Consider the following 24685-nt stretch of genomic DNA (forward strand, 5'->3'; position numbering starts at 1 on the left):
AGGTCACGTAACACGTGATTCCTCCAGTCAGGGTGAGATAACTCACTCACTGAAAGCCCAGTGCAAAGCCAGTGAAGTATAAAATGAAAAAAAATAGCCGGAGCTCTTTGGCTGCACGTATAGCATATGTCTGTAACTCAAACATCGCCATGCCAGTACTGGACAGCTGTTTCGGCCTTCTTGGACCTCATCAGCAGTACGCAGGCAGGCAACGTTTGAGTGGATGGCGTCAGAAGGTCACGTAACACGTGATTCCTCCCGTCAGGGTGAGATAACTCACTCACTGAAAGCCCAGTGCAAAGCCAGTGAAGTATAAAATGAAAAAAAATAGCCGGAGCTCTTTGGCTGCACGTATAGCATATGTCTGTAACTCAAACATCGCCATGCCAGTACTGGACAGCTGTTTCGGCCTTCTTGGACCTCATCAGCAGTACGCAGGCAGGCAACGTTTGAGTGGATGGCGTCAGAAGGTCACGTAACACGTGATTCCTCCCGTCAGGGTGAGATAACTCACTCACTGAAAGCCCAGTGCAAAGCCAGTGAAGTATAAAATGAAAAAAAATAGCCGGAGCTCTTTGGCTGCACGTATAGCATATGTCTGTAACTCAAACATCGCCATGCCAGTACTGGACAGCTGTTTCGGCCTTCTTGGACCTCATCAGCAGTACGCAGGCAGGCAACGTTTGAGTGGATGGCGTCAGAAGGTCACGTAACACGTGATTCCTCCCGTCAGGGTGAGATAACTCACTCACTGAAAGCCCAGTGCAAAGCCAGTGAAGTATAAAATGAAAAAAAATAGCCGGAGCTCTTTGGCTGCACGTATAGCATATGTCTGTAACTCAAACATCGCCATGCCAGTACTGGACAGCTGTTTCGGCCTTCTTGGACCTCATCAGCAGTACGCAGGCAGGCAACGTTTGAGTGGATGGCGTCAGAAGGTCACGTAACACGTGATTCCTCCCGTCAGGGTGAGATAACTCACTCACTGAAAGCCCAGTGCAAAGCCAGTGAAGTATAAAATGAAAAAAAATAGCCGGAGCTCTTTGGCTGCACGTATAGCATATGTCTGTAACTCAAACATCGCCATGCCAGTACTGGACAGCTGTTTCGGCCTTCTTGGACCTCATCAGCAGTACGCAGGCAGGCAACGTTTGAGTGGATGGCGTCAGAAGGTCACGTAACACGTGATTCCTCCCGTCAGGGTGAGATAACTCACTCACTGAAAGCCCAGTGCAAAGCCAGTGAAGTATAAAATAAAAAAAATAGCCGGAGCTCTTTGGCTGCACGTATAGCATATGTCTGTAACTCAAACATCGCCATGCCAGTACTGGACAGCTGTTTCGGCCTTCTTGGACCTCATCAGCAGTACGCAGGCAGGCAACGTTTGAGTGGATGGCGTCAGAAGGTCACGTAACACGTGATTCCTCCCGTCAGGGTGAGATAACTCACTCACTGAAAGCCCAGTGCAAAGCCAGTGAAGTATAAAATGAAAAAAAATAGCCGGAGCTCTTTGGCTGCACGTATAGCATATGTCTGTAACTCAAACATCGCCATGCCAGTACTGGACAGCTGTTTCGGCCTTCTTGGACCTCATCAGCAGTACGCAGGCAGGCAACGTTTGAGTGGATGGCGTCAGAAGGTCACGTAACACGTGATTCCTCCCGTCAGGGTGAGATAACTCACTCACTGAAAGCCCAGTGCAAAGCCAGTGAAGTATAAAATGAAAAAAAATAGCCGGAGCTCTTTGGCTGCACGTATAGCATATGTCTGTAACTCAAACATCGCCATGCCAGTACTGGACAGCTGTTTCGGCCTTCTTGGACCTCATCAGCAGTACGCAGGCAGGCAACGTTTGAGTGGATGGCGTCAGAAGGTCACGTAACACGTGATTCCTCCCGTCAGGGTGAGATAACTCACTCACTGAAAGCCCAGTGCAAAGCCAGTGAAGTATAAAATGAAAAAAAATAGCCGGAGCTCTTTGGCTGCACGTATAGCATATGTCTGTAACTCAAACATCGCCATGCCAGTACTGGACAGCTGTTTCGGCCTTCTTGGACCTCATCAGCAGTACGCAGGCAGGCAACGTTTGAGTGGATGGCGTCAGAAGGTCACGTAACACGTGATTCCTCCCGTCAGGGTGAGATAACTCACTCACTGAAAGCCCAGTGCAAAGCCAGTGAAGTATAAAATAAAAAAAATAGCCGAAGCTCTTTGGCTGCACGTATAGCATATGTCTGTAACTCAAACATCGCCATGCCAGTACTGGACAGCTGTTTCGGCCTTCTTGGACCTCATCAGCAGTACGCAGGCAGGCAACGTTTGAGTGGATGGCGTCAGAAGGTCACGTAACACGTGATTCCTCCCGTCAGGGTGAGATAACTCACTCACTGAAAGCCCAGTGCAAAGCCAGTGAAGTATAAAATGAAAAAAAATAGCCGGAGCTCTTTGGCTGCACGTATAGCATATGTCTGTAACTCAAACATCGCCATGCCAGTACTGGACAGCTGTTTCGGCCTTCTTGGACCTCATCAGCAGTACGCAGGCAGGCAACGTTTGAGTGGATGGCGTCAGAAGGTCACGTAACACGTGATTCCTCCCGTCAGGGTGAGATAACTCACTCACTGAAAGCCCAGTGCAAAGCCAGTGAAGTATAAAATGAAAAAAAATAGCCGGAGCTCTTTGGCTGCACGTATAGCATATGTCTGTAACTCAAACATCGCCATGCCAGTACTGGACAGCTGTTTCGGCCTTCTTGGACCTCATCAGCAGTACGCAGGCAGGCAACGTTTGAGTGGATGGCGTCAGAAGGTCGCGTAACACGTGATTCCTCCCGTCAGGGTGAGATAACTCACTCACTGAAAGCCCAGTGCAAAGCCAGTGAAGTATAAAATGAAAAAAATAGCCGGAGCTCTTTGGCTGCACGTATAGCATATGTCTGTAACTCAAACATCGCCATGCCAGTACTGGACAGCTGTTTCGGCCTTCTTGGACCTCATCAGCAGTACGCAGGCAGGCAACGTTTGAGTGGATGGCGTCAGAAGGTCACGTAACACGTGATTCCTCCCGTCAGGGTGAGATAACTCACTCACTGAAAGCCCAGTGCAAAGCCAGTGAAGTATAAAATGAAAAAAAATAGCCGGAGCTCTTTGGCTGCACGTATAGCATATGTCTGTAACTCAAACATCGCCATGCCAGTACTGGACAGCTGTTTCGGCCTTCTTGGACCTCATCAGCAGTACGCAGGCAGGCAACGTTTGAGTGGATGGCGTCAGAAGGTCACGTAACACGTGATTCCTCCCGTCAGGGTGAGATAACTCACTCACTGAAAGCCCAGTGCAAAGCCAGTGAAGTATAAAATGAAAAAAAATAGCCGGAGCTCTTTGGCTGCACGTATAGCATATGTCTGTAACTCAAACATCGCCATGCCAGTACTGGACAGCTGTTTCGGCCTTCTTGGACCTCATCAGCAGTACGCAGGCAGGCAACGTTTGAGTGGATGGCGTCAGAAGGTCACGTCGGCTATTTTTTTTCATTTTATACTTCACTGGCTTTGCACTGGGCTTTCAGTGAGTGAGTTATCTCACCCTGACGGGAGGAATCACGTGTTACGTGACCTTCTGACGCCATCCACTCAAACGTTGCCTGCCTGCGTACTGCTGATGAGGTCCAAGAAGGCCGAAACAGCTGTCCAGTACTGGCATGGCGATGTTTGAGTTACAGACATATGCTATACGTGCAGCCAAAGAGCTCCGGCTATTTTTTTTCATTTTATACTTCACTGGCTTTGCACTGGGCTTTCAGTGAGTGAGTTATCTCACCCTGACGGGAGGAATCACGTGTTACGTGACCTTCTGACGCCATCCACTCAAACGTTGCCTGCCTGCGTACTGCTGATGAGGTCCAAGAAGGCCGAAACAGCTGTCCAGTACTGGCATGGCGATGTTTGAGTTACAAACAGACATGGTGTATTTTAGGCTGTATGAGTATTTCCTTTGGCCGTGCCCATTTCTTCAACTCGTGAGTCCCGCGAGGCCGTCGTGACGTGTGAGAGGCATCGTACGTCATTGACTCCAGCGGCCTACACCGAGAGGAGACTCGCTGCGAGTGCACTCTCAGCATCTCTAGTGTTGTATCCTTGAATTTTAGAAAGAGAGTCACTGCCACGGGGATGACCTCACGAGAGCCGCGCAGCTGTGTTTTTGCCCAGCAAAAGTCGACTCCAATGACCAGTAAGGCCATGAAGCATGAGTCGGCCACTGAAATCTCAAGGAGCAGCGTCTGCGTGTATACGCCAAAGCCGTTGCGCCATATTTGAATTTTTTTGCGCCGTTGCGCGAAAAGGAGCGCATGGTTTTGTCGCGGAAATGTGCGCAGGGGTGGAGGGGGCGGATCCTCTCATGGTCTAGAGAGGCTCGCATGTTATTGTTATCTACGATGATCCAGCTCCGCTCCAATGTGTCTTTGCAGCAATGGTGATGGAACATAAGAGAGATGCTCTCATGTGGATCGTGGATACAAGGTTCTGCTTCAACCGCGGCCTCGTGGGGAACGTTGAGCACGTCCTCACAGAATATAAGCTCTCCGAAGCGGAGAGGCGGATACTTCTTGCTCAGTTGAACGGTGTCAGAAGGAAACCATTCAGTTGAAGCTGTTATAGACAACCAACCAGGCAAGCAACCTCTCAGCTTACTTTGCATTTAGATAACCCCCCTCCCTCTCTCTGTCCTGCGCAAAAGGTAGCGAGCCTGTTCCAGTATTGGTATCAGAATCATGAATCAATCAGAAAGAGGAGTTCATATCCTGCCACCAGCACTCACTTCCTTTGTTCTAAACTACCCTTCTTTCATGACCTTCATGATGTTTGACAACATCCATATAAAATAAATACAGAAAGAAGTATCGCACGTGGCTCCGACTGTACTCTACCACAATATGTACTTGTCGTGCAATGCAGAAGCTTCACTTCACATAGAGCTTATCCTTAATGTTTTCAAGGTGAGCGCGAGATCGTTCGCGTTCCCACATTCTTGCGTCGCTAAATTCCATTCTTCCTAGTTGTCTGCGAAGGAGTTGCTGTATCACAACGTAATAATCAGAAGGCGAAGTGTGCGGCAGCGATCCACCTTGGCGTCACATTAGAGAGAGGCATGATGTGGTCACGGCACGTAAAAACAATAACCCCCAAGACCAGCGGTTTTGTAAATGCTCTACGTTGCATTGCTGGATCGTCGTGGGGCCCTTCATGCGCTGGCCTCCGTCACGTACACACGGCGTTGGTTCTGGGCACACTGCGGTACGGCCTGCCTCTCCTACACGGCCTCAGCATATCCGGAGAGCGTGAGCTTCTCAATATTCAGGCACGAAGCCTCCGCGTCTGTTTGGGAGTTCCTCGAACGACAGAGACCTACTCTGTCCTGGCAGAGGCACGCGAAACCCCGCCAATGTGGACTCTTCGCAGGCCTCCTATATGTGACCACGTTCCTGGTCTTCTGAAGAAAAACTCTGTACCTCGAGTTGTGGCTCACCAACTTACGCTGGAGCATCTCAACTCAGCGTACTCTCAACGACTCCCTGTGTACACTGATGGATCAGTGTCTCAAGGCGGATCAACAGCAGCCTTTTATATCCCACATGAAAACCTTGAAGTGGCGCACAGGCTCCCCTATGAAACGTCATCTACCGAGTCCGAGCTCTTCGCCACACAGACCGTGTTGAACCACATAGCGGGATCAGCGCCTGGCTCTTGGACTGTGTTCACGGACAGTAAGGCGGCGCTAGAAGTTCTAGTAAACTATTGTTCCAGAACAATCGGCGGCCTAGACACCATGATTGTCGCAACATACAACCGACTTCTATCTTCGGGTCATAGCCTGTGTTTCCAATGGGTACCCAGTCACATCGGCCTGCACGGAAACACCCGCGCAGACGCCTTAGCACGTCGGGCACATGGGGAAGTCACCTTCAATAACTGTCTCCTACCACTTTCCGCCACAGCATGTCGGTTACAGACACAGCGACTCCGTCTTAGCGGCACTCGGCAGTTTCAAGAGGACGCTGTCCGACTCAACGACCACCTCCGGTCTATCGACCGTCGATGGATTTCGTTGCCACACACCACTGCTCACGTCAAGAAGCGTCCACTACACACCGACTAGGACTTAATGCCGCCAGGACACCTCTGCTTCTCTGTAAAACGGGTCTTCTCCAGTCGCCCAAATGCCCCACTTGCGCTGTTGAAGCTGATATTCAACATCTTCTCCTCGACTGTCACAGATTCGACACCCCTCGAGCCACGCTGAGACGGCGCCTACTCGAGCTGCGGTGCACAGACTTTTCTCTGGCCACTCTGCTCGGCCCAGTACGACACCACATACAGCGGTCTGTGACCGAAGCTGTTTTGACTTTCTTGAGCGATTCAGGTCTTATGAACAGCCTGTGAACTCCAGTCGTGCAATCTCACTCTTCAGTGCCTCACTCTCACCCTCAACGCATTAACCTCATGCTTTTCTTTTAAACTCATATTCTGTAATCCATCTCATCATTCTTTCACTGTTTGTTAGTTATCTTTTCTTTTGTCATCTTTGTCTTAAATCTGTTTTATCCTTCTTTCACCGTTTGTTGGTCTATCCTTTATTTCCCAGTTCCTTTCTTTTCTTTTTTTATTTATTTTAATCTTCTTTCTTCATCTCCATTCTTCTTCTTTTCTTCCTTCTTCATTCCTTTATTTTATTTATTGTATTCTTCTTTCTTCATCTTCATCCTTCTTCTTTTCTTTTTTGTTTATTTCATTCTTCTTTCTTCAGCTTCATTAATTTTCTTTTTGTTGCGGAATAGCAAGCCGACGTACCGTTTGGCTGACCTTTCCCCCGTTTTTTCCCCTTTCGTCTAATAAATATATCCCCCCCCACACACACACACATATAGCGAAAGCTCTCGATGCTAATACATCAACTATTTGCGCAAATGCGCAGAAAGAAATCAAACACGCAAAAAGAAGCTTCAAAATTAGACGAAAGTAATGGAAAAGACTGAAAGTACCGATTGAGCTCCACATGAATATGCAGGATATTCACTTTCAGTTACAGGTTTCCCCAAAATTCATTAATTAAATCTTTAAAGGGGCCGTAAACATGTATACACGGTGCGTATTTCTCTGCGATATATTATTGCGACTTAGGCAGTCAAAGCTCCTTGCATTTACTAGCGCTCAAAACGAAAGGACGCTTGCATACGGATGATATTCACTGCACTCTTTCTCTTTTTATCTCCGCCCTGCGCTCTAACTTTACGTCATTTTGACGTTGCGATTTCCTCACCAATTACGATCACGGGTTCCACGTATGATTTTATTTCACTTGCAGAAATGCACTAGGTGAATGTGAGCCATATTCTATTCAAAATCTGAACACTTACAACCCCAAACTGGAAAAGAAATGCGTTCAATTTAGATATCACACGCGCACTACGTTTTCCGCGCAGTCGCACGTAGCACACCGCAAGCGCGAGTGAATATCTGGCGCTACAGTTTCGGAATCTTAGGTAGGTGGGCGGTGGGTTATCTTCGTCATCTTCGAATAGTTGGGACAACTGTATGGTTTGAGCCACGCGTCCTCGCGTCACCAGCTCGCGCGACACTGTGATTAGCGTGTTGGCCATATCAAGTCGTGAATGCGAGGTACCCGAGTTCGAATCGCGTCATATGATAGCAACTCAACTATTGACGATTTCACGTTTTCGCCTGCGGAAGATGTTGGAAATGTCATGACGCTGAATTTAGGAAACACGGAGCGCAAGATGTAGTTCCACACAAACAAACGGAGCACTCCGCCTCACTGCTGATGATGAAGCATGCTTATTCGCTGGTATTTTGAAACGTCATGTTCGGAGCTCGGCCCCCGATTGGACAGCAAAAGGCTACGTAGCCATGTGACGTATGCGTGGTGGAGAGAGAGGCGCTGGTTACTCATCTGTGAAAGCATTTATATGGGTCACTGAGCTGGCACGCGCCAAACGAAATGTATATTTGGGTATTATGACCTGCGTTCTTTCATGGGGTACCATTATTTGTGAAACGTTTAGCGGCCTGTTTACGGCCCCTTTAATTAGGTGATTTCGGGCAAAAGCGAGAAAACAGAATGGGACGCAATCCCGGTTGGAAGCCATTCCATGTTTAAAAAGATCCTGAAAAGCGCGCTTGCTTCGAAATATCCATCGCCAAATTTCGCCATGCAAATGATCCGAACTGAAACTGCGCCTATCAGGAGCGCAGGGGAGAAAAGCGCTCAATTCCCGTCAGAAAGCCACGTGCTTTGGAGCGATGGAGATGATTGAAGTAGCTGCCCATCTGCTGGCCATATCAACCACTTGGCGCTCCTGAGGCGCCCAGGTTTGTTTTCGGCTCAATTGCATAGCGAAATTCGGCGATGGATATTTCGCGACACGTGCTCGTTTCAGGATTTTTAACAGGTAGAATGACTTTAAACGAAGATTGTCTCCACTTTGCCATGTCGCTTTTGCCCGAAATTCCCCAATTAAAAATTAATTAACGAATTTTGGGTAATTAGAGATCTTGTAGTTACATACTCTTTTCGAGAGGATGTCCGCGTAGCCGTAGAACACACTTGGAAAAACGACATTTATGCTGCCCTCGGTTTTTTATTTGAAAAAAAAAAAAAAATGTGCAACTGATAAAAATATGAACACCCTGTATAATAATGGTACACGGAGAATGGATAGGACAGCATCAGGAACCAATGAAAGAAACAAATTGAAAAGTGGTCGTGAACGGGGGCGATCGCGTCGTACAGAGGGAGACACCTTCGTGGAGCAGACGACGTTTACGCACCACGGCGTGTTTTGATGGAGCCGAGAGGAGAGCCTTCGAGCTGAGAGGAGAAACAATTAACCCTCAAATCGGTTCAAGCTAATTTGAATGTGTGCGCTCAGAGCACCTAAATTTTAGCCTGCTGAACGTTGACTGAGCGTAGATTGAAAGTTTCGTAGTTTTGTTTTTCTGACCCAAAAAATTGAATTCAGTGAGATTGCAACATGATTTAAGCCAGGTTAAATACATAAGATAGAACTTCCTCTTACTAAAGTGTGGCATGCGAGAAATTGGTCGTAAAGATTCGGATGTCAAGCTCAGCGTCGAAACTATCATTGGGTTGTAGATAGCCTCGGCATACGAGTTAGATCAGTTCCAGGACATTCCACTGAAAGAACTATCTAAAGAGTCATTCCACCTCAAACGTCCCAGTGGTGTTGCACGACCAACATCGATTTCCGAGAAAAAAAATATATCATGTTGGGACATGCACATGTTTATGGTCCCAAGCATAAGCGGCTTAGATGTTTTTCGTGATGCTTGCGAGGGGTCAGCTGTGTCCTTCTGGCAATTGCACTCTAATGAATAACGTAATAATAATGGTTGGTGCCGTGATGTCGCTGGACAAGCTTGCCACAATCACCACGTACAAAAGGTATCAAGGTGTGAGGAGTTCGTGTGAGGTAGTCGCACATGTGTGGTCTCCCAAACACATCAGTGAGGGATCTCCGCATCTCCTGTCTTATCTTGGGCTCCAAACAAAACAAATCGGCAACATTGTAACGGTTGTAACGGCTTGCGCGGCATTGTGATGGCTTGCTGAGCTCAAGGTCGCGGGATCGATTCCGGCCGAGGACGGTAGCAATGTGGGGGAAGCAAACATTGCTTCCAGCACCGTGTGTCGGAGATTTCTGACGCACGTCAAAAGAACCCCAGGTGGTCGAACTTATCCGCAGTCGTACCCTGCGGCACATGCAGCATGTGGCCACAAAAGTCACACCTTACGTACAACATCACTGCACCATTACCATTATTATTACGTTGTTCATTAGGGTGCAATTACCAGAAGGACATAGCTGACCCCTCGCAAGCATCACGAAAAAGATATAAGCCGCTTATGCTTGGGACCATAAACGGATTCCCTTGGCACAAACCATTGCCTTGCACCATGCAATGCTACAGGACTAGTAATCTGCAAATGTTGCCTGCTACAAGTGAAAGCTTGTGTTTTGTGCTTTCATTCTTTCGACATGAAAAAAAAAAAAAAAAAGGAAAACGCAGTCTGAAAGACCACTTGTGACGCCGCTGCATGTCGCGAAAGCATTGCTACGCGCCATTCATGTTTCTCGTGCTATGGCAACTTTAAAAATTCGTCACGCGCGATAAACAAAAAACGCCCTGGAGATACTTTCAGTATTGGTAGCCAGGATAATGATGAGTACCTCGGTGGTAAATTAGGATCAGTAACTCGCCCACGAATCCCGTTTTTGCACGCCGAATTTGGCGATATTTGCTCAAAAGGCCAATTTCGCAATTTTTTAGAAAATAAACCATATGTCACATGACCTAAAATATTCTTCTGTGCAATTTATTGGTACTTGACTATCGGAGAAAAATATAATCAGCTGATTTTAGCCACCCGTTGCTAAGGGAAAAAATTCCGAACTTGGCACAATGTGCGCTGACTTTGCTTGTCCAGTATGTGTTAATGCGTAGATCGGTCGAGGTACGGAAGCTGTCAGAGATGACACTATCCTTCCTTGAAACGACGTAATTCGAATTTTTTATTTATTTAGAGCCGTATTCCCTCCACAAGCGCCAAAGCGCGCCCTGGTTTTTCGCCCACAGCCGACATTCGTTCTCGCCCTACGGCCGTTCTACACTGCGTTGGGAAAAAAATATTTTTTCTGGTGCACGTTTACGTATGTGCCCACATCATATATTATTTTCTCGGAAATCGGCGTTGGTCGAACAACACTGTTGAGACGTTTGAGCTGAAATGACTTCAAAATGATGGAATGGCATGTAGAGGTTTCTTTTGAAACGGCCACTCTCCTAATAGCTCAGAAGGAAATTTTGGGATTGCCCAAAAACTACATTGCGAGAACAACGTGGTGGCATCTGGTGACAAGTGAATAAGAGCTGTAAAGAGATAAGCATAAGAAAAGGCAGACAATTTCTTGAGTTATTCTAATCCTTCGCTTGAAATTCCGAATGAAAACAAGGAAGTGATGTTTTTTTAGGAACCATACACGGCCATGAATGAGCTCTGGGTTCTGTATTGTGTACTAAATTCCAATTTTCGTTCATGAACTATTGAGTGCAGAAACTTCTTGATGCCTTGCAGAAGAAGGTGTTGAAAAAGAAAAATGAAACAGACAGATACCAGGATAAACTGCCATCTCTAGCCTGCCGTGTAAGGTAGAGCTGGAAGAAGGCTAATTAAGAGCTGGTTCGTGTATGTTTCGCCTCGACGTGAACGCGTACGGCTCATACGAACGCGCTGTATTTGGCTTTTGATTGCCTTGATTTTGCCTGTTTTAAGTCGTTACTTTTTAATTTGTACTTATTAATTTACTTAATTTAGGCAGTTCAATTAGTCATGTTTTCAAAATGCAGTGAGAAAATTGACACTACGCAGCACAGCATTGGTTGTTTTATGCAATCATTCCACCTGAACTGTTCGCGAAGCGGTAGCTGTAGCTTCAGACTATTTTGGCTGAGCAACAAAAACAGCAAGAAATAATGGGTATGACTGGTCTTCGTTTACAAAGCCGATTTGATTTGGTATTACATCTTTTCCCGCAAGTTCTGCTCCTAGACATGTTATTTTACTGTCATCGTGTTGAAAGGTCTATCCTTTGAGAATTTTACGGATCTCGGTGTCTGAGTATACGTTACGCATGTCACTTACTGATCAACTCGAAGGAGCTCAGCAAATCACGCTCGTAGCAGTATATCTCCAATAAGGGCTGCTAGCGAACGTTTTGTGTTTATTCCCGTAGATAAAGTCCCGTAACGTAAATCACTGCTTTGAAGACAAAGGAAAAATACATTCATTCACTTCTCGTCAAGTTAAGGCTTCCCGTGCATGAAGAAAATAGTCAATACGAAATGGTTCCCGCTTGAATCAGGCGAAGTCTCCTTGATGGGGGAAGATCATCCTTATATACAGACAGAGCGCAAAGATTGCAATAATCTTCAAGAATATTTCAAAAAGAACCTCTGTTTACGAATAAAAAGCACAAAAACACAAGTTCAAGTAAAAACACCCGATGAAACACTATTCAAGCCATACGCGCAGGCACCAGCAGACAACAAAGTCTCTCCCCAATCGACCGATGCACCACCACGCGTCATCAGGGCGCCCTACGCGAACTTTTCGCCGGAGTTTCCTGACGAGAAAGAGTATTGAGGGACCGTAGTATAACACACTGGTTCTAAGTGAACGGATGTTTGGAATTTCCCTCACTTCCCCATACTGCATGCAATAAATTAAGGTATAAGCGTCCTGCATTGTGAGTGGTTGATGGGGCGGAACGTCCAGACGACGTGCGGCTATTGTTGGCAAGGCATTTGGGCCGAAGCGTCAGTACGAAAGAGCGCAGTGAACATTTTGGCTGTTTGCAAAGGAATCCACCGTCGGTAACACAGCACGTCGCAGGAAAGGTACCTCGTATCGTTAACTGTGCAACGTGGATTTCGATGGGTTTGTCTGAAGGCATTCGATTCGATTCTGACATTACGATTCTTCTTAGTCGTGACTAGAGCGGGGATTTTCATGCAAATGCGTGTTTTTTTTTTTTTTTTCTGAGCATGGTTTCGTATCTGGACGGTGATGAAAAAAATGTTTTGGGCTTGGTATGGGACCGATCAGAAGGGTTCTATGCAGGGCCTGTGCTAGGGGTGTGCGGGGCCTGAGGCGAAGGCGCATCGCGGGACCTGTTTCACACGATTACGTGCATACTTGATATTTTGAAAAACGTAATCCCTAGTTGAGGGCTTCGTGCGCGGGGCTTAAGGCCGTCGCCTTAGTCCCCCCCCCCCCCCCCCCCCTATCGCCGGCCCTGGTCAGAAATATATGTCATGTTTCGGTGGGGTGAGGAGCGGTGTTCAGCTTGGCTGCTCCATCCCACACTGCGTGTACTCCCCGTGGGCCGCACTTCACCTTCGCCACATTACCGTTTCGAAGACGGGCGGCGTTCGTATTGTGATCTGCATGATACAGTGCAGAACGCAAAGCCATCACGAAACCAGCCTGAGCGTGGGCAACAAGAAAAACACGTACAGCATATGTACCTGTAGACGTACGTGTACGTACATGCACACGTACATACACATACAAGTAAATGTGTGTATGAACATACGTGTATGTTCGTGTTTTTAGGGTTGCCCACAGTCTTGCTTGTTTCGTCATGGGTTTCGCCCACCAGCCAGCCTGCGTTTACGCTATTTTATCAATCACGAACGCAAAGTTTCAGCTGCATGATTTATATCTGTGGCACAAGTATTCTTTGTTGTGTGCTTCAGAACGAAGGCGGCTTTATTTTACCGTGTTATCCTTTTTTTAAATATGCATTTTGTGCATTGCTTTCGTACCAAGAACAATGAAAAACATTCCATATATTGATGATTTTTACTGCATATTTCGAAGATTTTCAGTGTACAGTTGCGTGCATATTTCAGGTACTTTTAGTGCGTATTTATTCGAGCTCTAGTCATGACAGTCTGCGGAAAACTACTCAATAAATTCCAATACAAATACATACGGTTTCTCAAGCTTTCGGTCTTGCAACTAAATCAGAGTGATCTGCACTGATCAGATGTGTGAATAGTAAGAACCACCTCATCAAACATCTAATGGTACAACCATAATAGTGACACAGAATACAGAGCTGTTTGGTACTGCGGGATGGTATGTCAGTTAGAAATGTGGAAGGGAGAACATTTGTTTCTTTACTTTCTTTCCTCCTTCGGTTAAGAGAACAGGAGTAGCCGACCCTCTTCAAGAGCGCCGCACTTGCTATGAGCACGTAAGAACACCAGGCGTACGTAAACGTGGTCAGTGTGTTCAGTCGAGAAAATCAGGCACAAAAAAGAAAACCCGCGTGGCGTCCGTTGCTAAGCAACTGCCGTGGTAACAACGCGTTCCACGGGATAGCGCTGGCTCAGTTGGATCAATTGGAATCTCTTTAAACAAGGCATCTATTTTCGGTCTTCTTTTTCTTCTTCTTTGTTTGTTTAAGAATTACATGTTACACAGACAACGTTCGCTTTTTTATATATATATGTATATATGCCTGACACGAACGCAATTCCCGAGCAAAATGTCAGTACAGCCAAAGACACGTAACGGGAAATACTGTTGTGCAATTCGATTAACAACGACTTACCTTGTCAGTAAACACAATATCTGCATTATTCTGGTTCCTGTAGGCAGCTAGGACATGCGATGTCAAACTGTCGAGGAACACATCCAACGCGCCGCATTTCTCATTTCCGAAGCTTGCGGCTGCGAAGTCGAAATACGTACTGGTGCAGTTCAGTATAAACCGTTTACGAACATCTTCCATTTCCATTGCGCCGAGCTTGAATGCATGTGGAAAGAACAGCAGCAGTGAAACGAGTACGACTGGACATGAGCAAGCGATTCTTCGCTTTGTGGCCACAGCTCGATACTGTCAGGACTGAACGGTCGATATTCGGTGTAATCCGCCCACTTAGGTTCGCCGCCCCGGTACCGACAGATGTTCTGTTTTACTTTATTTCGTTTTTGTACGTAGCCATCCGGAAATATCACTTACACTTCAACGATATTAGTAGCATGTCAGTAAAGTAGTAAATAGTGGGTTTATCATCTGTGTTGCGAATATAGATGTTAATTTTAGTCAGTTTAGTTAATCCTCGAAAACTATGACAAAAAGTATGCATAAGTCACTGCTCTAGCGTCCTTTCCCTATCCAAACATTCCGTCCAAGCATCTCGCTCGCGCCTTAATGTACCTATACAGCTACCACATAAAAGTGACGCAAATATTTTTCCGCTATTATTTCTTTACTTACCCTCGTCGTTCAGGCATCTCGTTTCCCACATATCTCCTATCGTGACTTGCCTCACTTAGCAAACATGCAGCATAAAACTACGCCGGAAAGTCCGCACGAAAACCCAGGGGAAAACTCAGACAGCACAGCCCGTGGTAGGATTCTAACCCACCACATCCCAGTCTTCAGCAAACAAAGTGGGCGATTCTTCATGAGAACATCCGTATATGTGTGCACATGCTGCACATCCATCTGCGACAGGTTGGATCGGTCTTCGCACTAGAAATGAGTTGCAGAATTGCTGTCAATAACAGAAACGCTTAATGCTGCAGAAGACGCGAACCTAACCAACATATCACGAACTCATGGGGGGAATTTCCCGTATCAAACACCACTACGAAAGATGCCGTTTCGCGGGAAAGGCCCGGCTGCAAATAGCACGACTTGAATCCCAGGGCACTGCGGTATCGCTACAGTTGGCGCCTTCCCATAAGGGCATAGCAGGCGACGACCAGGTTAACACTCCGGCTAAAATAGCTGCGAAAACCAGGCCAAAAGTCAAAGCTCCCCCAAGCCATTTCCTGTCATGGTGCTTCGGTATCTTTCTTCAAGCAAGGTTCGAAAACGAGAATTCGCAACAAAATTAGTTTTAATGTGTGTAACGAGAATGGGCGTCGAAAAGGAACCTAGATTAGCAGACTTTAACTCTAGGGCTGGAGAAGGCAACAAGTTGGATTAAAAATGAATGCTCACATACTTTTGTTTGTGCTACTGCTAACGTATCACTGAATCTATCCTCACGAGGTAGTTCGGTGGCAAACACAAAGTGTGGAGTTGCACCATGATACAATATGGAGTGAGAAAAAATATCGTGTGTACCAGTTGTTACGCCGAATTTGAGGTTAGCACACTTCATGCGTGCCTCATTTTGCTGTACGTGTCATCTTTACTTGGCTTCATCGCTTCCCTATTCGGAAATGGGTGTGCTGTCTTACATTAAAGATATTAACAAAACAAAACTAGAAAATCAGATATTTGATCATCTCAATGAAATTATGCAATTCAAGTCTGAATGTTTTAATTCCTGTATTTCATGGCACGGGCAACGAGGTATAGGCCTCCTAACAATTTAGATAGGATAATTAAAAAAAAAAAACAACAACATCATGAGCTTATCCTGATTCGAGCGGGACCTCTAGTTTCAGCACTCGAAGTAGAGACAGAGTCCGACCGAATACAAAGTGTTTGGCGTGTATGAACGAGCCATTGCTTTCGCATGGAGTCGCGAGGGAGCCAATGCAAAACAGGCGACCAACAAACTGTAGCAATCTGTTACACGCACCGATGTATATGTTGCGACGTACTTGCCTGGAATCGACAGCTTGCGGTTTATCCGGCCTGGAATCTCCAGGCGTTGCAAGATTGTTTGTTTGGACTAATAAACACGTACTGGGTAGCATGCCGCACGTGCCCATTAATCGAAACTCGGAAGAAACATTCTTGCAAAACCTGTAGATTTCAGGCAGGATAAACTGCAAGCTGTCGATTCCAGACAAGTATGTCGCGAGCTGTACCTCTCTGTCTGACATTACGGCAATATTCCAATGCCTTATATCACAAGGCATGTCAAAGCGAGTCACACCGATGCCAATCGCCTTGAAGCTGTTCAGAAAAGATCACCTCACATAATCCATTAGTTCTTTATACGTCATATCCCGGCCTTTAAGTTGTATGTCATGCATGTCATGGTCTATTAAGGCATTGTAACTTACTCCCACTGAAAGCAAGACGCAAGACGCAATATTGCTGATGCTTCGTTCATGTAAAAATGCGTACATTCAAATCTTGACTCTTCTTTTCTATTAAGTCGTCTGAGCTTTTGTCCTCCGCCAGCTGCTTTCCGCAGCCCGCCTTCAATTTATGTAAATACATTCTGTCCATATGACCCTATCACACGTTGTCAAATCCTGCTAAACTCTATTTCACACAATGAAAGATGAAAGTCACTGAAAAGGTTAGCCAGCTGTAGGATTCGAACCCACATCTTCTGGATTACCGGTCCAGGGCTTCTCAGCGACTTCCAGCGTGCGTCATCTGAAGGGACAAACCAGTCACTCTCTCTCACTCATCCTCCTTTCACTCTTACATTTTTGCACACTGATACACACATTCATACGACAGGGATCGACGCAAGCGGCAAATGCTGAACATGAGAGAACTGATGTTCTGAGGCTGGAACAACATAGAAGGGACAATCACATACAAGGCCTCAAGTTGCCTAAGAAATACTCATCCTCCTTTCATAGGAGGATGAGTGAGAGATAGTGACTGGTTTGCCCCTTCAGATGACGCACCCTGGAAGTCGCTGACAAGGCGTGTTAGCTTAGCTTAATTGGTAGAGCCCTGGACCGGTAATCCAGAAGATGTGGGTTCAAGTCCTACAGCTGGCTAACCTTTTCAGTGACTTTCATCCTTCATCGTTAATTTCTTAGGCAACTTGAGGCCTTGTATGTGATTGTCCCTTCTATGTTGTTCCAGCCTCAGAACATCAGTTCTCTCTATTTCACACTCCTGTGAGATTTCTTCTTCTTCTTATGTGTCCTTCAAAAATGAAGTAACCATGTGCCTGTCGTAGCAATACTATCTGTCTGGTCCCTTTGTTTTAACATAGTTTGTGTCACGCTTTTTCTTCCTCTGTTACCTTCACATTATATTGCTTTGTTGTGTGCTGTGCAAGGCCCTTGTGACCCTTCTTGGGCACCAATAAAAATTATTATTATTATTACTGTACCTCCTGTATACGGAGTACGTGTGTTTAGCGTTGGTATCCAGGATATCCCGAAATACCGGCTGTTTTAAATGCGATATCATTTCTTTAACGCTCTTTTGAGGTATCGGTGCAGCCGCGTAACGTGACGCTGGTTGGAGACGGTGAGGGGGCCCCCGTCATTTCCGCGATGCGCTCTCTCCCCCTGGTTTGTTAGGGTTCCTGAATACAAGCTCCCTCTGTGCAAAGGAAGCTAGTATTGAGGCACCCTACTGGCTCGTTTCTTTGTCGCCCCACCTCGGCTGAGAAGAAACGTTTCGTCGGACGCCCTGGCTCCGTCGTGCCGACGTTATCTGTGAATGCACGTTGATGATGTGGAAGGGCGAAAACAGCCTGTTGTCCCTCAGGGCGCAAAGCCACCGCCCTCACGACTTCACAGACCGTTGTACCACTGTTTTACTGCCACGATTGAACGCCGAAGAGGGAATTACAAATGATATTGTAGAGGAGGTGGTATTCCTCTACATGAATCCTGACCGACGATGATGGAATGTCCCAGCGGGCAGATGGACGTGGCCTCACGCTAGGACGGTGCCGATAGAAGTGGCTGGCAGGCGCAGTAGCGCGCCGCAGCAGAGGCGCGTCGTCGTCTTCTTCCACGGGCCGCCACATCATCAACACAGACCATTTCCATTGTCAAAATGAAAGGTCCAGAACTACTATGGTACAGCTGTCACCCTGCCGGCAGGCATCTTCTGCAAAGCACGGCCACGCGAGTCGCCCGTCAGTATACCCGCACGGTCCGCATGTACCATGTCCTTCATAAAAAAAATATTTTCTCGTGCATATGGAAAAGTAACCTTTTAGTTTTTTTTATATGTCTTGCTTTGCATTTCATCATCTGCATACCTTTTTACTGTTGCCCGCCGACCGCTTCATTTTCAAAATTGGCATCGAAGTCACCGAACTTTGAGGAAAGTTCGAATTTTGAGATGAAATGTAGCAAACACTAGTGCGAATTTAATCTTCAAAATAAACGAACTTATTGTATTGGAAGTGGATAATATGTTCAATTTTTCTTCGATTTCTCACTCATCTGGAAAGTATCCTTAGCTAGGCCCAAAATAGGACGAAATAGCCCGGCGAATGGGGTCCGTTTGACTGGTCAAATGTGGAACAAGCGAGAATATTTTAACCTTGGCACATGATTTGAACCCTGCTCTCTCGTTCTGCACCACAAATACCTGTCCAGCTGCAATATTCTGCCCACTAGTCTACTTACATCCCGGTACGGTTTACGTAATTCTTACAAACTTTTACCCAGCATAAATTCTGAGCGGGCAAATACTTTCGAGTAAATCTCGGACACATGCCTTTTCCTCTCGTAAGGGATGGGTGGTAATTTTTTGAACCAAAATTATGGAGGGGGGGGGGGGTCGAGCGCACCCATTGGATCATTTCGCCTGGAATGACCCAGCAAGCACCTGTGCGCTGAAAAAAAAAAGAAAAAAAAAGCATGTACACATTACGTTACTGGTTGGTGGGGAGTGAAGCACTTGCAAATTGATATAGGCACAGTACGGGGATGTTCTCCTTCCTTCCTTCCTTCCTTGTTTGCTTACTGTTATCATTCATATGTTCATTCATAAACACACTGACCAATAAAGCAATATTTACAATCTTTGATGTCTGTAGACTGTATTTCACTGTGTAGTGGCTGTCTGGTTACTCCAGAAGGGTATATGGCAGACCTCTATTGTGCATGAAAGGGATGCTGTTGTGATATTGCAGTGTACCTCTGTCAAGATGGCAGGCATTCAATGCTGCCCGCACGCACCTGAACGTAAAATGAGAGCTTCATCTCAGTGAAAGCCAATAGACATACACATGGAGAAACAGCACCTACACTGTTATTCGAAAAGGTGTCCTAAGGGAGTGAAAAAGATAGATTTCCCATTACTACTCTTTTCACGTCAGATTCATACCTCACAAAAGGAGAATAGATGGTCATCTACCCCTTCGTTTGAGAGGAAGGCGTATAAGAGGTGTACAAACCTCGCGGAAAAGAGGTAACGCGTGCATCTTACTCCTTCTTACACCTTCTCTCCTCGACGGCCCCGCCACCGTGCACTTTCATCCGCGCATGTACGAGACAATATTATTATTAAACGTTTAAACACATTAAATCTCAAATATACATTTCCGTGATGATATAAGATAGGTGAACTCTGTCTGTCGTTAGTCGTCAGTCGTCACCAACGCAAGCAAATTATTTGTAGACATGTTTCATTCTGCCGCACTCTTGTAGCATTACGCGAACTTTCACCGCTTCACGTCGATCTGGACAGTCTGGAGTGTTGCGAACGCAGGTTTGTGTTCGGTCGTTCGAAAAGTTTTTGCTGTGGCTCAGATGTTGAAGATCGTATGTGTGAAGCTCCGAGTCATTAAGGAATTGATGAGGGTTGTTAAGTAACTTAGTAAAAGTATCTGAGTGCGTGTACTTAGATACTTTTTGTGTATCTTGAGGAAATATTAGATACATTTTCAAACACGCCCTTCTAACTGTAACTTGATTACTTTTTTCAGTAACTTGTATCTGTCTTTTTGTGTATTTTTTGAGTAAAAATGATGAAACACCGTCGCCGGGCACGAGGTGCCGCGAACGGCGCGCCGACACTACGGATCCTCCATGCGCATGAGAAGCTGCAGCAACCCGTCGAGGCTCCCACCGTAGCCGACACGAGGCACGAGATCCACTCCTCCTCGCCCTTGCTGCACATGCTCACGCCCACGCACTCGCACGTGACATTCCTTGTTCATCGCCACTCTTGGCGGCCTTGGCGGTAGTGTAGAGAATTGCCAAGTTTGAAGGCGTCGACGCCACCTCGGGCGCGGACGCCGTCTGTGAGGCTGTAGCTACGAGCAGCCCGAGCAAAGTTGCCTCCGTTCTGTCAGAGGCCACAATATCGAGAGCACTTTAAATTCATCGGAACGAAGGAGAACGGGAATCTTGAGCTGAAATGTTTCCTCTGTCAGCCGAAGACGAAGTTTCTAGCGTCTCACCTGTCCTTGTCTCGGTTGCCCCCAGTTTAGGGGTTCCTTTCAATGTTTTGCCTGCAATTACGTACGATTACCCAAGAAGGGATGTCTCTGTGGCCCTAGAGTGACACCTATTATGAGCCAAAGGCGAAAGATATGATCTGCGTACAGAATTGCAAAAAGTAACTCCATCCGTACTCGGATACCTTTCCAAGGTATTTGTAACTGTATCACAGTATTTTTTCCTGTCAGTAACTCTAACTGTAACCTAATTACTTTTGAAGCTGAGTATCTGCAACTGTGACTAAGTTACTTTTGAAAACTTTACAACTTTAACAACCCTGGAATTGATACATTTCGGAAGGATTCTTCGAACTGAATGGATTCGGTAGTAGGTCCACCCACGGCCGTGAGAAATGATCTTGAGTACAGTAAGGCTTAACAAAACCGTTTCATACTCATAACATTTGTTCGATATGGAGTCAATTCAGCGAATCCTTTATCATTTTCAGGTTGCATACCGGCTTCAGTGTTAATGAGGCGTGTCACTGTGATTGCAACACAGGTGAGGTCATGTTGCTTTACAGGTCCTTACACTGTGTTTGTGGTGAGTTGCTTACGACGTACGTCTATTTCTTTTGCAGTTTTATCGTGCAAATTAGCCGCTGAACGTTCGATCGCTTAAAAACACCCGCTTTCAACGAAATTGTGCACAGGTGCGTCATGTTATTAATGTGTCAGAACTTGCAGTGCTTCTGTAGGTACTGTGACTTTCCCAATTTGCATTTCTTTTCGTTGTGTGTGGCGGTCGATACAGGACATTTCAATACTAATGGCCAAGCCGGTTTGGATTCGAATTTGGACGTATGTACTATTTCACTCTTTTTACCTGTTTCGTGTCTCTATGGCTAATAAATCTGTGTAACGGTTCACATTCATTCTTCTGTGGTGCCAAACTGACGTGTTGCACGTCTCTCGTTCGGTGTTTCGTATTTCACTCCTCGTTTGGTATATCATGTGGGCTACAGAACTCCATCGAAGGACTGCTACAGCCCGAATGAGTACCGATGCTTACTCCTTCTAGAAGTGGTAGAAAGAGCTCCTCTGGAAGGGTTCGCTATGGGACAAGCTGTTTACTCCTCTTATGGAGTTAATGTCTACCTTTTGGGATAACAGTGTACTGCATCAGATGTCAAAAAGGCAAAACTTTTGCACGCTTCAGAAGAAAAGTTTTCCCTTATGGCATGCACAGCACATGCTTTGAGGACTTTCCTGCAGTGCTTTCCTAATGGTCCCCAGAGCCACCTTGTAAACTGTTTGTAGGCAACGTACTGAAACTTGCTGCATGTACCAAGGGCACCATAAAATTATGATATGCAGCTTTACTGATAATAAACTGAAGGCATACGTGAATCAACTCATTTGTTCACTTCGCTGTTCCTGATAAGGGCGTAGTCGTCGCTTTCTCACACGTAGCAGTAGGACATCTGAGCACCTCGGTGTCCAGCCACAGTATTTCAAAGTACTGATTTCTTGAAACGTAACCGCTGTGCTGCTTCAGTAACGTCTCATTTCGCGGCAACAGAGGCATTCCTCTGCCGTCGGCATCGGCACGCGTTAGCCGCAAGGACACCTGGACTGCAGGAGCAATGCCAAATTTCCGATGTGAAGCTCACAACAATTTTCATTACACGCGAAGACTGTTTTCAACGCGGCCAGGTGACGACGATGACAGCAATTCATCCTCCGTCGACAATTCTGCGGATGGCATCGTGTCATGCTGTGTCTCCGGCGTGCCTCGTAAGAACACAAGTTTTGCTGGCGCGACTGCTGGACTATACGAAGCTCGAGGGCACTCAGGTTTGGTAAATTCGACATCACACGGCGTGTACCTTCAAAACATTTCGGCCATTACGGTTTCGCTACAGACCGAGACGCGGATGAGAAAGGCGAGAGTAGCCGTAGCCGACACGAGCCAACCCAGTGTTGTTGCATTGGGAGTACTTAGCCTCGCGCTCGAATACAATCTTTGAAATTCGATTGTTCAAACAAAAATGGGATTCCACAAGAAATATTTCGTAACTGAGATGTACTCTTCCTAGGCTTTCATAAAATCATAAGGTTACCCTGGGTTGAAATTCACTTTACAGTTCCTTTAATACAAACAGACATACGTCAATAGTTTTGACTCTCGCTTACTCAAGTTCACTCGTTACCCGCTGAGTTCTCGGCTGACTCACTCAGTTTCACTCATCGCCCGCAAGTTCTTAGCTCGCTCACTCATCGCCCGCTCAGCTTGTTCAGCTCTCGGCTCATTTACTCACGCTCACTCATCGCCCGCTCAGCTCTCGGCTCGCTCATCACTGCCCACTAAACTCTCTGCTCGCTCACTCATGCTCAGTTCACTGGCCAAATTGAGCGTGGGTGAGCGTGCTCATGAGTGAATTTTGCCGAGGTCTGATCGCACGACAGTACAGATGAAAAATGGGTGTCGGGACGCTCAGAGCGAACGTTCTGGGGGCACGGCCCCCGGAGCGAAAACTCGGGGGTGGGGGTGACCGCCGCCTGCCGCCACCTTCCGACGCCACTGCGTAGATGTGCCGCGATTGCTACGGGAGATGCAGAAACGATGGCGGGAAATGAGAATGCAAGCTGCGTGTGACCAACAATGCCAGGAAGCGGCGTGCGACGGAAGGTGCCGCCACTACACTCGGCCAGACGAACAGAAATGCGCACCAAAGAGTAATGTGAAGAACAGGAAGTTCTCAAGGCAATACCCGTGTTTCTGCACGAGGCCAGGTCGGGTTTGACGTTGCGCCGCACGCAATTGATCTACAGTCACAGCGCAGGCACCGCCCTTCGTCAGCCGCAATGCTATCGCATTGCGTACGCGTTTGGCAATACGCCGAAGAGCACAGGGATTTTCTTTTTCTTTCGATATCGATCATTGCGCAGTACAATACTGCGCCCTCACGGGCCGTTGAGCTGTACCGAAATAAATAAATATTTCGTTGTGATTCCCGAACAACTCACCAAGTAGATGTCTGATTTCATCCGGGCCCGGGTTGCCGAACCCTCCGGTGTTGGCAGCTCCTACAAAGCTCTGCTGAGCTTTCTGAATGCTGTGTACCATCAAGGGCGGCATGCTGCAGGCAAGCTACAAGAGCATGCAGCGAACAAGAAAATATGTTAACGGGCCTGCGCAGCCCGTTATTTACTGGTTACTTACGGACTCTTACTTCTATCACGCCCTGAACGTGCGAAACTCTCTCTTTGGGTAGTAAAATCTGCGCTTCACGCGTTCTCTTACCTTATCATTACTGGCCTTTCTCCGCTTTATTTTATCGCTCAGGTTGCGAGGATTCAGCTGCTATTTCGTGATTTGTAATGGTGTTATAGCACCAAGCCTCACTAAACCATACAGCCGCGAGTCACAAGGACGTTATTCCTTAATTATGGTTTATAGTTCACGCGGTCACTGGTTGTTTGCAAGCAAAATGTTTGGACTTCTCTCATATCATAGTCCAAGTTGCGTATTGACGCGAAACTGCATGGGGGCACACAGCGCACTGATCATACCAGATGGACATTGTCACGGAAACCTGGTGCATTCCCGGGATGCTACCGCTGGGACCTACTCGCGATCACACCAAGCGAAATACCCTCCGCCCTTAAGTTTCTGCATAAAAGGGGGACGGTTCACCTGCGGAAGTTTTCCGGCCCATACCCAGCGGATACTCAGCAAGACCGCTCGGGACAAATAAATAAGAAAGAGTGGTCGTGCTGCCCTATGTCAATCGGCCCACGTCCCCACGCGCCACACAATGATAATACTCTAACTGTACACAACCCTCCTCCGAGCAAACGGAACCACGTGTCGGCAACCATTTTAACCACTTTGGCTCTGGCCACGTAGGTTCGGCTCCCAAGGTGTCATTAAAGCTTGAAAGAAATGCCGCCGAAAAAGGACAAAAGTGTCCGACTCCGTTACACCACGTCCTCCTTAAGAATATT

General features: G+C 46.7%; 1 protein-coding gene across 1 annotated transcript; it reads left to right on the forward strand.

The window, feature by feature from the left end:
* Window positions 1–5150: 5150 nt before the first annotated feature.
* LOC135395825 (uncharacterized) lies at window positions 5151–6155 on the forward strand. The gene has a single exon (XM_064626914.1). The coding sequence runs from the start codon at window positions 5151–5153 to the stop codon at window positions 6153–6155; it is 1005 nt and encodes a 334-aa protein (XP_064482984.1).
* Window positions 6156–24685: the final 18530 nt, after the last annotated feature.

The sequence above is a fragment of the Ornithodoros turicata genome, chromosome 5 (assembly GCF_037126465.1).
Source record: "Ornithodoros turicata isolate Travis chromosome 5, ASM3712646v1, whole genome shotgun sequence".
NCBI lineage: Eukaryota > Metazoa > Arthropoda > Arachnida > Ixodida > Argasidae > Ornithodoros > Ornithodoros turicata.

Coding starts and splice junctions, on each gene's coding strand:
- LOC135395825 (XM_064626914.1), top strand. CDS start 5,151: ATGTGGTCACGGCACGTAAAAACAATAACCCCCAAGACCAGCGGTTTT.